We start from the raw sequence: 18,120 nt of genomic DNA on the forward strand, positions 1-18,120 counted from the left end.
CAGCCTTTGATAGGACTTCCACATAATTATTTCAAGTATCTTTGTCAACTTTTTAGTAATGTGTGCTTCCACATATGAAGTATGCTATGAATTTGCAAATCTAACACGTAAATTTTACTTTTTTATATTAATGCCACCCAACTCTTTCATATCATATCAAAAAGACCGCCATTTTAACTTCTAAGAAGTGAAATACTTCATTCCAAGCATAGGTAAGGTGTTATGTATGTGAAAATTGAAGTTTAGGTGAGATATTTAAGTACATGGAAATTAAGTGGTATGTATGTAAATCTTCCTAGAAATAAAGCTCTTTTCTTTTCACCCAGCGTTATACTAAAAATTTGATGACTTTCTTCATAGAACTGATACGTGCATTTAAATCATTTTTCTTCACTGAAATGAACATTTTCTCATTTTTCTTTCGTTACTGTTGCAACTGCTACAAATTATTCAAGAAAATATACTTCATATTGATTTCATAGAATTTATTAGACTAAATGTTCTTAGATCTTTCTGTGATAAAATGGCAGGTTCTGAATGCAGCAATGCTGTATTGGCCAATGCCAAATACGCTCTACGTAGAGGGATATGCACTTGATAGGTTTGCTGAAGGAAACTGGGCTCTTCAACCTGTTCACCATAACAAGGTATATGTCGAGCTACATTAACGGACTCATGCTTTATGATGCCTTGATGGCAACTTGTTTTTTTGTAATTGTACCCAAACTTTCATAGGTCTCATTAGGGTTGTAAATGAGTCGAGGCGAGCTCGAACCACACCAAAAGTCGAGCTCGACTCGGCTCATGAGAGATATGGTTGGCTCGAGCTTGAGTTCGTATATTGAGCTCGAACTTGGGTCGTGATAATTTTTTCTGACTTGAGCTGAAGGCTCGAAAGCCCGATCTTGGCTTAATATTGAACTTGATTTAAGGCTTTGATTTTGAACAAGGGATATGACAATGGCTATAAAAAAATTAATTTATCGTCCCCAAAGAATCTCAAGGGCGTCGAGGAGCCTCTACCAGCTCTCGCACTGCTCCATTTCTCTTCACCTTAACTATTCAACCAAGCTCTGACACCTAGTTCCATTTTGGACAAATCCCGAAGGGCCCAACTCCACACATAAAAAGTGAGTTCTCCTAGACCAAGAAGCATTCACATGCTTTCAGGAACCTAACCCAGCTCTCCCACAACTCCATCACTTTTCTCTTTGACTGTAACCTATCTTCTACACCCATCTTAAGTTTGGACAAATCCCCAACCCCAATGGTGAACCTTAGGTTGCAAGCGAGCAATAGAATGAGAAAGAGAGAATAGAAGCAAATTATTATATCGAGAGGGCATTGGGCGTGATCTTGGGGCGACACAAGGTGGAAACTATAGATTGATTTTATCGAGAGTTGAGAGAGGACGAGCCGTGAGAGTGTGTGGCGAGTGAGGGTGTTGGGCGAAAGCTTGAGGTGAGGCCGACATATTTTAGATTTTATTGGGAGTCGAAATGGTTAGGATAGTAACTTTAATGTACTTCTTGACACCCCTAAACTCATCACAACCATTCCCCTGCCCGTTCACTAAATCTACGACTGCAATGGTACCACCTTACAAGCTACTTGATAAGCCTACGAGCCGAGTAGCCTCTAGCTTGAACTCGAGATCGATAAGCACTTGATTTTTATATTTGGATTGAGCTCGAGCTCAAGGTTTGATAAGCTTGGCTTGTTAGCTTGTAATTGAGTCAAGCTCAAGTCGGCTTGACTTGTTTACACCCCTAGGTCTCATGCTTAGATTAGTAATTTATTACTTTCAATATTGAATGTTTATATGCATAGACGGGTCACTAGGGGGTGTAAATAAGCCGAACTTGCAAGCTCAGTGTTTATTCATGTTCAACTCATTTGAAAATTTTTTTGTTCGAAATTGGCTCATGAGTAATGTGTTCGTGGTCTTATTTGATTTGAATTCGTGTGTTAGTTTCAGCTTGTGTTTGGTTCAAATTTAGCTCGAATAATTACACACACACACACACACACACACACACACACAGATATACATATATATAGACTAGTATGAATTCCTCTGCTAGGGTTTCGCCCGATGGCGAAACCCAGCGTTAGCCTCCAACTTTCACTCCATCTTCCTCGCCGTGCTACTGTTCTGTAGGCTTCAGACGCAGACTCGCACGTCCTTGGTTGCGTCTCAGACTGCGTCGTTCTCCGTCGTCGTCTGTTTCGTTGTCGTCTGCATTCGAGTGCGTCGGCCGAGCTTTCGTCCCCAGTTGCAAACTGCGTTCTTGTCTGCTACCTACGCTGCAATATTCCGGTCGCAACCTTCTTCCCTGGTCGCAGTCTGTGGCCGTTTTCGTCTGCTTTCGAGATTTGCGTTCCCTGTTTCTGGTTCCGGTTTTGGGGAATGGCCTCGAGTTATGCGGCGGCTGTCTCCGGGGGTTCTACTCCCGGAGCAGGCGATCGTTCCTGTTTCTTCCCTCAAGAATTTCACAATGCACATGAATCTGGAGGTGGTTACACCTTCATTAAAATACTGGGAAGAAAGAATGACAAACCCGCTTTGTTTCTCACAGATGAGGAAACAAGTATATTGGCTTCAGCATGTAGATATACTATTGTTGGGAAATTTTTGTATGGAAATCCCAAGCTTGAGATTATTAGAAAGCATTTCGATTCTCTTAAGCTCACAGGGAGTTGGAAAGTTGGTTCGCTAGATGACCGTCACGTTCTCATTTAACTCCATATAACGCAGATTATACTCAACTTTTTGCTCAAGAAGTTCTCAAAATTGATAATCGCTTTATGAAAATTCTGAAATGGACAGTAGATTTTGATCCTAAATTGGAATATCTTATTATCCCGGGTTGGGTTAATTTTCCAGGGCTCAAGGTGCATCTCTTCAATTATGAAACAATTTATACATTGACAACTGCTTTTGGGAAACCGCTGAAGGTCGATACTCCCATGCTTGATACAATCAGACCATCTGAAGCTTGTGTGCTTGTAGAGCGTGACATCACTCAACCCTTTCGAGGGGAGATTTGGATTGGCTCCTCTCATCAGGGTTATTGGCAGAAGATTGTGATGGGACCTCATCCCCAATACTGCTCTCACTGTGGAATGTTTGATCATAGCTCTTCATCCTGTTATCGGTTGCATCACCATCTTCGGTCTATTGTAGCCCCACCTCCGGTTTCTTCTGCGGAGGTTATATCTTCTTCATCACTTCTTGTGATACCTATTGCTATGCCCATGGTGGATATGGTGCAAAATGGTTTGTCTACTGATATTGTTTCGGAAAATGTCAACGTTTGTTGGAGGAGAGTCAGGTGGTTGCCCCTAGATGGCAGGACGCGGTCACTGCCCCTTCTTCTACTGGAGTGGACATACTACCCTCTCAAGCTCTACCTACCGTGGAGGGTGCTCACGCTCCCCTCTATGAGGTGACTGAAGATAAGGATGAAATGAATATTCACATTCAGATGACAAAAAATGTGTCTCCTAATACTAATGAGGAAGATTTAGAGCCAAACACAAACCATCTTACTGCAATTAATCAGTTGGTAGAACTACCTGTTGAGAGGGCAGGTGTTTCCCAAGTTTTGGAAGACTGTCCTACACAAACTCAGGAACTCATCGCTGCAACTGACTTTCTTTCTACGGATTAGACTGAACAGTCTCCAGAAGAAAAATGACAAGTTTACACTTCTCGGCGGAGGAAGAAGGCTGAAGACACTGTTCAGTTTGGAAACTTAATGAATGATACCTTTGTCACTTCTGGCAATGGAACAACATTTCAGAGTTTGCTATTTGGATCCGCTCCAAGAACCAGAGGAAGAGGCAGGTCTAAATTGCCTCGTTCATAGACACTTGTTTTTGCATGTTTTCCTTTTTTTGAGTTTTTTGTATTTTTTTGTTAGGATATATTTGTACCATGTATCGTATGAGTAAGACATCATCTATTGGACCCTCCTCTCATACAACTTTTTTGTATTCTTTTTTATTTCAATATTATATATATATATATATATATATCTGTGTGTGTTAAATTTTATGCAAAATTGATATAAAAAAGTCCTTTTGCCGGGGCGTTTGGTGAGGAATGTATCACGTTAAGCAATTGCATTGTTCCCACTTGTGCTTCCATATTGCTTCATTCTTCCTCTTGATGACTTGATAGGAGAGAGTTTTGAGCCTTCTTCTTAGGGCAATCGGTTGCCCAATGAGTTCCTCCATAAATGAAGAAGTTGTTATGTGGTTTAGTTTTGTTGTTGTTGTTAGGCTTTCCCTTATCTTTTGCCTTGGTTGGGGTTGATTTGCGACGGGTCTCTTCCTTGTATTGATCATTTTCTCCCCCACTTTTGACATAATTGCTCTTCTTTTCCCTTAGTTTTGTAGACTCCTTTGTGTAATCAACCAAGCTTTCCGCGTCGGCGACGACAATAGCGAGATTTTGCGCTCTACGCCTCCTAAGCTCAGTCTTCGCCCACTGTTGGAGTCCATCCATGAAATTGAACAAAGCATCATTGTCAGACATGTTAGGAATTTCAAGACCAGATCCGTAAACTCCTTAATATATTCCTGAATCGATCCCGTTTGCTTGAGCCTTCGTAATCTGGCTCTAGCCTCATCCTGTGTTTTCAGGTAGAATAATCTCTTTAACTCCCTTTTAAAGTCATCAAAGGTAGAAATGTGCACATACCTTTCTCAATATCTTCTCTTCTTCTTCTCCACCACAGCATAACGATGTCTGAAAGATAAAGAGTAGCAAATTGAATTCTTGCACCTTCATCTGTAATCCCCATCACTCCAAAGTATTGACAGAGTCCCCATAGGAAGTTATCTACTTCCTTTGCATTGTGAGCTCCCCCAAAACTCTTAGGTTTTGGTACTTAGATACGCTTGACTTCGAAGGTATGATGGTTGGCGGGCATCGCTAGTGCCCTCTTGCATAGCGAAATGAATTCACGCATCTCCTCCAAGCTAGCACATACGCTGCTCATCTCGTCTTCATGGGCTCTTCGTACCTTCTGGAGCTCCCCCATCAAGTCCTCCCAAAACTTAGCCATTTTTTCCCTTAAAGACTTCTTCAGTTGGACCATCATACCTTTGATTGTCGAATGGGTTGTGATGTTCTTTTCCTCAAGTTCACCAACCTAAATTATCAAGTTAATGGATTATGTTTCTAAATTGTTTGTTGCCAAACAAAAGACCTTAGTGATTGAACTTTTTGTACTAGGTTCTACCAATTAGTTGAACCTAAATACTTGCTGCAAATAATTAGTGCTGTCACTAGTGGTGGTCTTACCCAAAATTGACCTAACTCAAATATTAAACGGTGTAGAATGTCCAGCCCGAATCGGCCCATATAACCCGTTTAACATAAAACAACAGTTATTTGGGCTAAATTCGAATCGATTTCAAATCAATCTCGAGTTGACAGACTGATTTTGAGTTAATTTTGGGTTAGCGGTATGTTTTGGGTCAATTTTAGGTTGGTGGGTCGACCTGAACCTGACCCAAAAAAATTAAACCTGTTAAGATTCCTAATCCAAACTTGACTAAAAATTTATTCGATTCAACCTAAACCCAAATTTCAAGTCGAGTTCGGGTCGAGCTGACGTGTAGCTTCAACTTTTGAGACTCCTACAACTAATGCTTGAGCTAACTGCATATATCTTTTTTTTTTTTTAGAGTTAGCCACTATAGAGTTAGCCACTAAGGCATATGATATGTGAAGTTGGTTACTGACGGAAGATGTTTATTTATTTTTTCTTGTTAAGTTGATTTCATAAAATCGATATTTTGATGTTCTCTTACAAAAATTTCATCAATTAACATAGATAGGTCTGGTTCTTGATGCTGGAATGGAGGAAGAGCTGCAGATTCGTCATCGACAAGTTGCGGATGCATCAAGGGCTTCATTAGGCTTGCCGGTCCTGGAATATATTGTCACCGACTTTCCTTTGGAGGTGCACTTATGACTCTTTTTTGGATAATAAATGCCGAAGATGAAAAGATAAAGGGGCATTTACATACATGCCACTCCATTCCTATGAATTTTCATATCTAACACTTAAATTTTACTTTTACATTTATAGACCCAAATCTTTTGTATCACATAAAAAATATCATAATTTCAACTTTTAAAATGTGAAATACACCTTTTTCGTGCATAGCGAAGGTGTTAGTTATGCAAAGACATGGGAACTGAGTGGTATGTATGTAAAACTTTCAACAATCAAACAAAGAAAAGAGAAATTCAATGTAAAGTCTCGGTGTTTTTTTTTTTTTTTTGTTTCTTAGGTGCTAATAATCGTCAATATCAATTTTTTAGCGCTATTCCTGTTTTTCCTTTCATGCAGATTTTACGTCACTCTATTCAAGCTCTGTTAGACCAAGAAATGCTAGAAAAATGTCATCTTAGGTAATTCCAATTTATTAAAACTGGAATAATAATAATGAAGGGCAGCTAATCAAAATTTAATTAAACCAAGCCAGAATGGAATTTTAAATCGTTGATTTTAGTTCAACTTGAACTTATCTTGGGAAATAAATTAATTTTTTAATTAAACTAGCTTTGCTGGAAGGCCACCGGTTTTGAGCCAATTCTGAATGAAATTTCTTTGACTCGAAGTCAAATTAGGGAAGGAAAGAACTGGTGTAAAATCAAAATCACAGGGAAAAGTTTTACAACTTCTAGTGAAAAAGTATCCACATGTACACAAACCCATGTAAATTTGCATAAGGCTGTATTTACTTGTTTGTCTACACTTTTTGGAAGTGTTTCATATCAATTTGGAGCAATTATGAACTTATGTTTTACTTAAAATTTATTTATAGCCAGTTTAGGAACTTGCTGCTCGGTTTAATTTGATTGAAATTTTAATTATTTTTAGTGACTCCGTCATTTTATTAGCAAAACAAAAGTTCATAGTATAACGTACTGGCATATAAAATGTTGATACTTCAAGTTGTAAAGAATAATGTATGAAGAGTTATAAATATCAGTATTGAATTTTTTCTAATTATCGTCATGGAACATTCATATACGAGCACATGATGTAAACTTCTGCATTTTTTGCGAACTGCAGATGCAAATTGAATATATTTTAGGTATCAAATTCTTATTTGCATTTGCATCATGTGTGAGGGTGGGTGGAGCAATGATTTAATTGTCTTCGCTTAGATCTAGACATTATGCGTTCAAGCTTTTAGATTAAACTCTTCACAAAAAGTGGTAAAACTGATAAGTTAGCCTTCCCCATACCCCTCACCCTACATATTTAGGATCATACTTATTGTTTTGCATTACTTTATGTAAGCTTATGATTCTATTCATTTAACAACTGATAAGCATCTGCAGGAGCATTATGTTTGAAATATATGTTGAATATTGATCATACTTTTTAATCATATCGGACTCGCTTTTCTTTGTACATTTAAAACGCTTCTAGAAGATTTCAAGTTCCATCAACCAACAAACCACTTAAAAGGCTACTTGCTTTGCGGCAAAATGAATGTATTGTACTAATGTGATATTTGTAGCAGATCCATGAAGAAATTGAACCATGATTTTTGTAGTCCTTGAATTCACTTCATATCAAACAAAAATGAATTACTGTGTAACTTTATCAACTTCATTAAAAAGGAATAAAAAGAAAACTCAAAATCTCCTTAGGCCTTAAAAGAGAAACTTAAACATCTCTCATTATTTTGTAGGTTGAAAAATGGGTCAACCCCAAGAGTGGGCAGTCAACGGGGAGGATTAAGAACCCTGATTCTTTACTTAGGGCGGTTGATATTTTAGTCAATCGTTCACATGTAAATGCCGTAGCTATTGTTGGGCGTTTTCCAGATGATGACTTAGACGAAATGGAAGATTATCGGCAAGGAAAGGTAACTTTCAACTTCCATTTAAACTTCTATTAAGACGTTTCACTGCCATAAAGGTTAATGTGGGATTGATATTACTCGAATACTAATTTATAGTGTAATATTTTGCCAATGTTTATCCGTAGTTTACTTGAAAGTTTCCTTCTCCGCTTTTCTTTTGGAATACTTGGGACTTGTTTGGAATCACTATATTTTTTTTAAAATTTTTTTTTGGTTTTATTTAAAAAAACATATTTGTTTAGTCCATATTTTCCCTGTTTTTATTTTTATTTTTATTTTTAAAACAAACTAGCTTGATCTTAAAAATAACTAAGCATGTGACACAGTTGTTTTTGGGCTGAACATGTTGGTTCTGCAAGGGATGCAGTCCAGCAGGAAGGCTGGTTCAGTTGGTTGAGGCTAATGGGCAGCATGTGCCGTATTTTCCCCCTCCCCCTATTTCGCCTATTATAAATATATGTTAATGTTATTTGGGGTTTGGTTTTTGCTGTGTTTATGTCTAAGCTAGTTATCGGCGGCTGTTTTTCATTTTCGGGTTTTATTTGATGTCGATGAGGTGCTCTGGTTGTAACTCCTCTGAGGTGGTGATCTTCTTCAAAGTTTCGAGGGGTGTTCCTACTGTAAGTCGACACCGCGGGATTGCCATCCTTCCCCACTTCCCTCCGCAACCTCCTGTTGACCTCATTCTCTGCCATTGTTGCCTTACACCTCCTGCTGTAAATTATATGCTTGCTCCATATCAGTGTCGCTACCCCTTCCCTATCTTACCTGCTGAGCCGCCCCCTCTCCCACCTGTCTCGAGTTCCACCCGCAACCCTTCAGCCATCCCGTAACTTGCTTTTCCATCTACTGCTCCAACCTGTCACCTTCTCACATGACAACCTTGCTGACCCTGCACGCAGCTCCTTCCCAACTTTAATCCTACTGCCAAAGCAATCCCCTGCTCTGTTCTCATCTACAGCCACCACCCCTTTCCTTCCTGCTGTCCAAAACTGCAACCCACCTCCAACCACCCTGCTGTCTCCACCACCTTTTACAGGCGTAAGTACCTGCTGGCCAGCCACCACCCGCCCCTTTGCCGTCGCTCTAGTGTATCTTTTTTGTTTGTTAGCATTTATTTCTTGTTTTGAAGAGTCGTCGTTGTAAACCTTACTTTTCTTGGGCCTAATTTTGAACCATTTTCTTGTTTAATATAAAATTTTGCAGGGCATAGATTCTTTGGCTGGAGTTGAGGCGGTTATTAGCCATCTTATTGTGGAAAAGTTTCAGATTCCTTGTGCCCATTCACCTGCAATATTACCTGCTCCTCTCTGCTCATCACTGTCCCCAAAGTCTGCTGCAGAAGAGGTCAGTAAAGAAATCATTTTACCCTTTAATTCTGTGTAGTTTCTGAATCTTGACTCAAGGAGATGAAATTTAGTTTCTGAATCTTGAGCTTTTTTCCTTGCAACTCATGAACAGAATATCCTTTGAATTTATACGTTTAACAGAGTGGAACAAGTTCAAGGAAATTTACATATGGGGGACGCAATTCTTATGTATTTACATATCTGAGTATCGTATTATTGTTATAAGTTATGTTCAACAACGAGTTCTTAGTGATGGTTAGATTTCTTTGATTGTGATCTGGAGAAAATTGTTTAGAATCAAGGAAACAACCTCTCTAAAACGATTGTATTACTGCACATTCATCAATAATTCAAATTTTGTATTGAAGGGGTTTAATGCATGTATTGACTGCTCTATTTATTTAGAGAAACTAATTGGGTTTGACCAATAAGATTGTTATCCAATAAAATTTGTTATGATTTATAACATGGGAATTGATTGTGGGCAATAAGTGAACTGGAGTTTGTTCTAAAGTAGATGCACAAGGATAAAACTTTAGTTTCAAATAAGACAACTTCAGAGATTTGGAGATCTATATTGGATATTGTAAAGATTGAACCAGAAAGCTAAAAGGAATTCTTTATAATGCAATGGATGTTAACAATTATTTTTATCATATAGATTATAGAGACGCGTTGTTATATAATATCTTTAAAAAAGAGAACTTTTATTCTTATATTTATTGCATGGGCTACCCTTTTTATTCTTATGTTAACAAATATTTTTATCATACATGTTTTTGGACTCAGATGGTTGCGTGTGCTTTATGCTATCTTTTTTTTGTTGTATGTATTTTTTCTTTTGCTATCCTTGTTAATTGCGCTTGTTGATAAAAATGTGGCTTTTAATAAAACCTCTTATTGCATCCAATACTACTGAGTTTGCACCATCATTTGAGTGACATATTGATGCACTCCGGAACCAAAATCATCAAGAAAAAATGACGAAATGACAATAGATAGATGGGAACAACTCAAATAAGGCCACTCTTACAAAACATACATGAAAACAAACAAGACACAATGGTGATCTACTTTTCGAGAGATGGATCGGCTCTCCCACAACCCTAGACGTCGCTAGGAACATTACAAGAAGAAGAAAAATACCGAAGCCCACAACACATGCATAAAAAAACAAACAAACCATAGGTTATTCACCTCAATAAAATCCTCCCACAATATTTCAAAATTTCCTTCCAAACTTTCTTTCCAAATTCCTTTAATTTATCCTCCTTAAGTATGTGATTATAGCCCTAGTAGCCCTGCCCGCTGTTGTGGCATGTCGGTTGGGTTGCGTTCGGCTAGTCCAGGAGGGACCAGGTATTCCCTTGGCGTAACACTACTCTCCTCCCAAAAAAGTTTCTTGTTTTCAAGGTGGATTGATGGAAACTCCTTTTGGATCACCTGGTAAGGCTCTTATGTTGCTTTATAATATGACAACCCTTTTCACTTAACCAATACCTTATTTGCTCACCTTACTCCTCGGTGCAGTCCTTCGATCTTTAACGACTCCAGAATTACCTCCAAGTTCTTCGTTAGCATCAGGGGTAGTTTAGACGAGGTTGTATGGTCTCCAATCGCATGTCTTAGTTGTGATACCTGGAAGACCAGGTGTACTGAGGGTAACGGTGGTAAACCTCAAGCGGTAAGTCACTGCCCCAATGCGTATCATTACCTCATAAGATCCAATGTTTCGTGGTTAAAGCTTCTCGCACCTCCAGACCAACGTCTTTTGTCGGTAGGGCCTCAATTTCAAGTAGGCCATGTTCCCTGGTTCAACCTGCACATCTCTTCCGTGTTCATCCGCTTCTTCTTCATGATTTGTTGAGCTCTCATTAGATGCCCTTTGAGCTTTGTTTGTATCCCGTCATTCTCCTCCAAGTATTGATCGACGTTGGATATTGTTTTAGCGCTATGCCCATAATGTATCAAGTGAAGTAGATCCCACCCATACAATATCTTAAATGAGGTTGTCTGTGCTGCGATGTGGTACAATGTATCATACCAATATTCGACACACACAATCCACTTGACCCATAGCTTCGACATATCTAATACAAAACAACATAGTTATGTCTCCACACTCCTGCTGACCACCTTTGTCTACCCATCGATCTGGGGATGATTTGTGGTGCTTCTCTTAAGGACTGTCCGTTGCAATCAAAATAGCTCTTTCTAGATGTGGTTGAGGAACACTTTGTTCCTAGCTGATACTATCGATTCCGGCACTCCGTGCAAATGGGCCACTTTTCGGATAAATACCGGTGTGACTGAGACCGCAGTGTAGGGGTACCTTGAGGGGACGAAATTTGCATACTTACTCAGGCGATCCACGACCACCAGGATTACCGTGAACCCTTTTGATTATGAAAATCTCTCATTAAAATCCATCGTCACTTCTTCCATAACCTTCCCCGATAATGTTGATGGTTGTAGTAAACCTCCTGGTTCTGTGGTCAAGTAATTGTGTCGCTGGACGACTGTAGTTCTTCTGTAGCCATGAGTGTCTCCTAATCGTACTGCCATGAAACTCTTGTAATAATCCGGGACTAGATTTTGACGCCTTGGGTAGCACAAATCGCTCATGGTGGAGCAGCTGTTGGCGTATTAATGCATATCCTGGATTACTGCTCGGGTCATGTAGTAACTCGGCCCTTATCTTCCTTAATTCCTCATCCCATTCGCTTTTCTGTCTCAAGACTTCCCAATCTAGGATCAAGAGTACTGATAGGACCGTCAATTGGGTTCCTACAACTTTCTCGATAGTGCGTCGACAGCCTTGTTCTCCAATCATGACCGATATTGAATCTCGAAATCATATCCCAGTAGCTTGGATAGCCATCTTTGATGCTTCTCAGTTACCATCCACTCCTCTAGAAGATACTTTAAACTCTGATTTGTCTTGACCAGAAAATGTAGTCCCAACAGATAGGGCCGCCACTTCTGAATGACCAAGATAATCACCATCAATTCACGTTCATATACTAACTTTAGTCTTGCTTTGGCAATAAGAACCCAACTAAAGTAGGCAATCGGTCGTTGGTATTACATGAGCACTGCTCCTAAACCATACTCTGATGCATTTGTTTCTACCACTAACGGTTTACTAAAATCTGGAAGTGATAATACTGAAACACTAGTCACGACTCTTTTCATATGTTTAAATGCTTGGGTTGTTGTTTCCCCTCATTTGAAATTATCTTTCAATTGTTCCGTCAATGACCATGCTATCATGCCATATCCCCTCACGAACTTCCGGTAATAGAGGGCTTCTCTCAACTCCTTCAAATTCTTTAGTAAGGGCCAGTCCTCCATAGCCTTGATCTTGGACTGATCCACTGCTACTCCCTTTTTAGTCACAACATGTCCTACGTACTCCACCTGTAACTATGCAAAAAAACATTTCTTTAAATTGACATACAACTGGTACTCCCTCAACATTTCCAGGACTGTCCTTAGGTGCCCCACATGCTTTGTTTTTGTACGACTGTAGAATATGATGTCATCAAAGAAGACTAGGATAAATTTTTGAAGGTAAGGTTGAAAAATCCTATTTATAAGGGACTGAAATGTCGTCGAGACATTGGTGAGGCCAAACGACATCACAAAAAAGTCATAATGTCTTTCATATGTCCTGAACGCTGTTTTGTACACATCCGAAGATTCATCCTGATCTGGTGGTATCCCGATTTAAGATCAATTTTTGAGAAAATGATTGTCCCATAAAACTCATCCAATAACTTATCAATCACATGAATAGAAAACTTGTTCAACACTATCTCCTTGTTCAAAACCCAGTAGTTGATGTATAATCTCCAACTAGTATCTTTTTTTCTTCACAAATATGATGAGATTGGAAAAAAGACTCACACTAGGCCTGAAAATCCTGACATCGAGCATCTCTCGGATCAGCTTATCTATCTTATCCTTCTGGATTTGGAGGAATCTGTATGGTCTGATGCTGATGAGGGAAAACCATCATTCAATGTAATAGCGTGCTCTTGCTCCCTCGAGGGATGTAACTCGATTGACTGTTGGAAGACATTCGTAAATTGTTGTAGGAGTTGCTGGACCCCTTCAAGAAACTTTGCCAACTTTGAATCTCGAATCTCTTCAATGTCTGCAACTCCACCAAGTAGCTCAGTTCTGCTACTTGAATTGACTTGACCATTGTTTTTAGCAAAACCATAATTTTGAATAAACTAGCATCTCCTCAGCATCACCTTCCTACCCTCCACTTGGAACTCTATCGCTAGGACTTCCAATCCACCTTTATCTTCCCCAGTGTTTGCAACCACTTCATCTCTAAAATCACATCTATGTTGCCCAAATATAAGGGAAAAAAGTTCACCACTTGTAGACCATATAGTGTCAAAATCAACCTCTTGCAAATTCCCCACTTCTCTCTACCTTCTCTATTCCTTTCATGACGCTGAAACTCCATGTAGTCACGCCAACCCTAGCTTCTCCACTACTTATTTGAGATAAAGTTATGTTTGGCCCCACTATCTACCAACACCATAATCAGCTTTTTCCGGATCCACCCCCTCACTTTCATGGTGTGATTCAGAGTAAATCCCATCACCGAATTGAGGGACACCTCCGCCACATCCAAATGCAGATGCTCCTCCTCCACTGTTTCCTCCTCTTCTGATCCCTACTCTCTGTATCCTTCTCATAAATTAAAAGAATCTGCAGGGCGTGCTCCTTACAACAGTGGCTTGGGATATATTTCTCATCACAACGGTAACATAATTCTTTTGTTTTTTTCCTGCACTTCTACATCTGTGAGAAACTTGAAATTATCTCTGGGACAAGTCCCTGTATTCTTCTTCTTCGATGTCTCTTTCTGAAATGACACGGTTTGGGTCCTCGGTGTCGTAGCTGTCAAGGTCTTTTTGTAGAATCCTCCGGTGTTGCCACCTTTGCTGGTCTTTTTCACATGTTCTTTTTCACATGTTTCTTATCCTCCATCATCTGGGCGAGCTTCATCATTTCTCTTAATCCTCGCGGTCTGAAAGGGCGGATGTGACTTCTCGTATGTCGAGCTTTAGATTTTTCAAGAAGTTCCCGTTCTGTTTGCTGCAAAAATCTCTCTCGACCTCTCCTAACAAGAGCTCAAACTTCTCTCGGTATTCCGTAACCGTCCTCTCATGAGTTAGAGTATATGATTGCTCGTGCAGATCTCCTTCCCGAATTACTCGAAAACATTCCAACAAGCAATCCTTAAACTCCTCTCATGACTGCATCGGATACCATGCCTCCATCCACTGAAACCACGCTAAAGCCTTTCTCTCCAAGCATAATTTCACTGTCATGTGTTTCTCTTTCTCAGTTAACCCATTGATTGCAAAGTATCGCTCTACCCGATACACCCACTCATGTGCATATACCTCTTCGAAGATTGACATTTTCAGCTTTTTGGCCAATGCATCTCCAACCCAACCTCCTATTCCTTTGGTATTTCCTCCCATGTATCTAGGTTGGAATTCTCTTCTTCAGCCATAGACATATCCAACTTCTAATTCTCTCATTCCTCCATCTTGCTCTTCAGTGCCTCTTACACCATCCCTCTAATTTTCGGCCTATCCCCTCCCTCAGAAGTATTCACTCTCTCTCCTCTCGGAGTCCTAGGATAGTGCTCTTGTTGGTAGATGATGTCTTCTTCGTTGTCTTCTTTCTCGATCTCATTTTCTTTTGACCTTGTCAAGGATTCTCTGATCAACTTTTGGTTAGGGTTTGCAATTGGAGCGATCGACATGGCCTTGGATTGCATCTTCATGAGCTTTTTCATTATCTCTTGCATTTCTTCTATGCTCTCAAATCCGTCCTCCATTGGACTTTTAATAGAAGAAAACTTGTCCTCCGTGGTGGTGAACCTATCTTCCATTTCGGATGTGATTTGCTCTACCTTCCCTTCTAGCAAATCTACTTTCTTTGTTGTTATCCTACTAAGATCTAGGCTCTGATACCAATTTGATATGCTTCGGAACCAATATCAGCAAACAATAATGACGAAACGACATTAGATAGATGGGAACAATTCAAATAAGGGCTACTTTTACAAAACACACATAAAAACAAGCAAGATATAATGGCGATCTACTTTTTGAGAGGTAGATCGACTCTCCCAAAACCCTAAATGTTGCTAGGAACACCACAAGTAGAAGAAAAACACCGCAGCCCACAAAACATGCATAAATAAAACAAATCCTAGGTTATTCCACTTAACTGAATCCTCCCACAGCATTTCAAACTTTCCTTCCGAACTTTCCCTTTAGGCTCCTTAATTTCTCCTTCTTGAGTATGTGATTATGGCTCTAGTGGACCCCTCTGCTCCATGTCTTCTTCTGCCGCAGCTCTTGACCGCGCCGCCTCTCTTCGCATCAAAGACCGGCTCACTTGCTATTGCGGTGGGCCGGTTGGGTTGCTTTACCGGCTCATCCCTGGTCATAACACATGCACAACTTTCGTGAAGATATTACCTAAAAATTAACTATTAATTTTGGTAATTATAAGTATTCCTTTTATATAAATAAGTGTTATGCAAATTCAAACAATGTGATAAGATAGTGATATATTTGATTTCTAAAATATTTTCTTTTGAATAAGAAATTAATTGCAAAATAGGCTATATCATACATAATCATACAAAACATTTGGAAAAGTGCAAATAAATTATAAATCCGTCGAAGTTTGGTATTATTTCAGCTTTCAATGCATTTGTGTAGATTTCATTTCTCACCCAAGACTATATTAGATAGATCTTGTTATTCACGAAACTTTTCTAAATGATGAGATTACGCCCCTTATTAATGGTGGATATCAAATATGCCTTATCCAATTGTATGACAAATCTGCCTATAGTTGATGAACATCAAATGCTCATTTTTTTTAGTCTTTTTTTTTTTTCGTTTTGAAGTTAGGAAGATTTGATATAGATCTGAAGGTTTATACTTAATGGAAATGCAGTGTACGCTCTTGATGTTTTTCCTGCCAAGTATTTGATTTTTGCTTTAGTTTTATTTCTGATTTTTCTATTTTTCTAGTCTAGTTTTATAACATACCTATGATCGCATGTTTATTTTTATTCTCCTATGTGGCTGTTTATAGGTTACCTTTTATGTATGACTTACTGCTTGTTGCTGTTGGTTGTCAATTCCTTATTTATGGATTCCGTATTTTTCTCTTTATTGCATAAATTAGGAAGTTACTGATTTTGGCCATGCTACACTATAGTTGAACTCTGGAAAGTTGTTTGGCTGTGGATTAGGAGTTTTTTGGCACTATAATTGAACTTAGAAGTCTCTTTAGTTGAATCACAGAAAATACAATTGTTGGCCATATTCTAAGATTTTGAGAAACTATTTTAGTTTTTTTAACTATAAATACTACTTTCAAAGAATATTAAAAATCATATTAATGTTTAGTGAAATTTGGATTCTGTTTTGAATTTGTGTTATTGAATGTGGATTCTTAGAGTGGTGCAAGTTTTGGTAGGCATGGGATATGACTTTTTTTTATGATTTCTATTCATATTGTTTTCATCTACATACTTTGTGATTTTTTTTTTGTGGCTGCAACTAGACCAAATTTGACATAATTTGTTCTTGTGGAGTATAATCTAATTATTATGTGGTTTTTCTAATTAATATTTCTTGCAAAAAAACAACTATTTTAAGCTACTTTTAATATATTATTTGGAGCGACTCTTATATTCGTTTTGATTTGCATTGAAAGAGATGTAGTAATTTGCCTAACATGTAGACTTCTAAGATGGCCCACGTCACTTTTAAATACTTGGAGAAGAAGCCTTCTAGCGCTTTGATTTTATGATAAAAACGATGTTAATACTTATTTTAATCAAAGATAAGTCAAATTAACGAGTCATACAATAAACTTATGGGTTAGTAATGCATATAGGCTTCAATTTATTTTGGTTTTAGAGTATCAGTTTGATTATGATAAGGTTTGTTAAATAAAATTTATTTCAATTTGTTAAATAAAATATATTTCCATCTGATCCATCGAAGCAAGTTTGTTTATTGTTATTACATACGGTTAGTGAATACAATCGGTGGCAGAAAAATTGCTCATTGAATTGGCAGATAAAATTCACATTAAATCATTAGGGAAGGATGTGTAGATGTAATATAACGGATAGAAGTTGTTCAAAATGATTTGTTAAGAATAAATTTAACGCTTCCAACACTGATTTCATATGAACGATCGAAAAAAGAGAGTGCATAAAGCCAAATTCAAACAGCTGAATATGGATATTTGTGATGATGATTCATTACACCTTTTTTTATCTTGTAAATAACAACCTTGGAGCGGATCTTTTGGACAAATTATACAATGGTATGTGTGAAGATTTCCTGGTTTTGTATGATTTTATACGTTCTATTGGAGATTTGACAAAGAGTTTTTAAATTCTTGGAGGAGAATTTAAAGAGATAATGCCTTTTATTACACGTAGTTACATAGACTTTTTTCAAATTTAATGGAGGAGGCCAAGGGCCACCCATCTTCCATAGACTGGATAGATATATAGAGTAAATATTATTTTGCAAAATAGTGCCATTAATTCTGTATTCTTATCATATTTTAGAATGTTTTAGTTCTAACGAAAAGATTTGAATGCTTCTAGCATCATTTAATAGGGGCATTTACATAAATACCACCCAATTCCTATGTATTTACATATCTAACAATATAGTTTTATTCTTAATTTGTATACCACCCAAATCTTTCATATCACATAAAAAATACCACCATTTTTTACTTTTAAAGGTGAAATACATTTTTTCTTGCCTGGCTAAGGTGGGGT

General features: G+C 38.3%; 1 protein-coding gene across 3 annotated transcripts in view; it reads left to right on the top strand.

Moving 5' to 3' along the window:
• Positions 1-18,120, top strand: part of LOC110038925 (uncharacterized lipoprotein syc1174_c-like) — a 49,418-nt gene that overhangs the window by 4,818 nt on the left and 26,480 nt on the right. For all 3 annotated transcript variants that reach the window (XR_002295468.1, XM_020743852.1, XM_020743851.1), the window contains exons 3-6: positions 531-647; positions 5,850-5,978; positions 7,729-7,905; positions 9,109-9,249. Coding sequence is in view for 2 of the 3 variants with exons in the window: in XM_020743852.1 (XP_020599511.1) it covers positions 531-647; positions 5,850-5,978; positions 7,729-7,905; positions 9,109-9,249 (564 nt within the window). In the remaining variant the exon portion in view is untranslated. The remainder of the gene's footprint in view (positions 1-530; positions 648-5,849; positions 5,979-7,728; positions 7,906-9,108; positions 9,250-18,120) is intronic.

The sequence above is a fragment of the Phalaenopsis equestris genome, unplaced genomic scaffold (genome assembly GCF_001263595.1).
Source record: "Phalaenopsis equestris unplaced genomic scaffold, ASM126359v1 Scaffold234359, whole genome shotgun sequence".
Taxonomy (NCBI): Eukaryota; Viridiplantae; Streptophyta; class Magnoliopsida; order Asparagales; family Orchidaceae; genus Phalaenopsis; species Phalaenopsis equestris.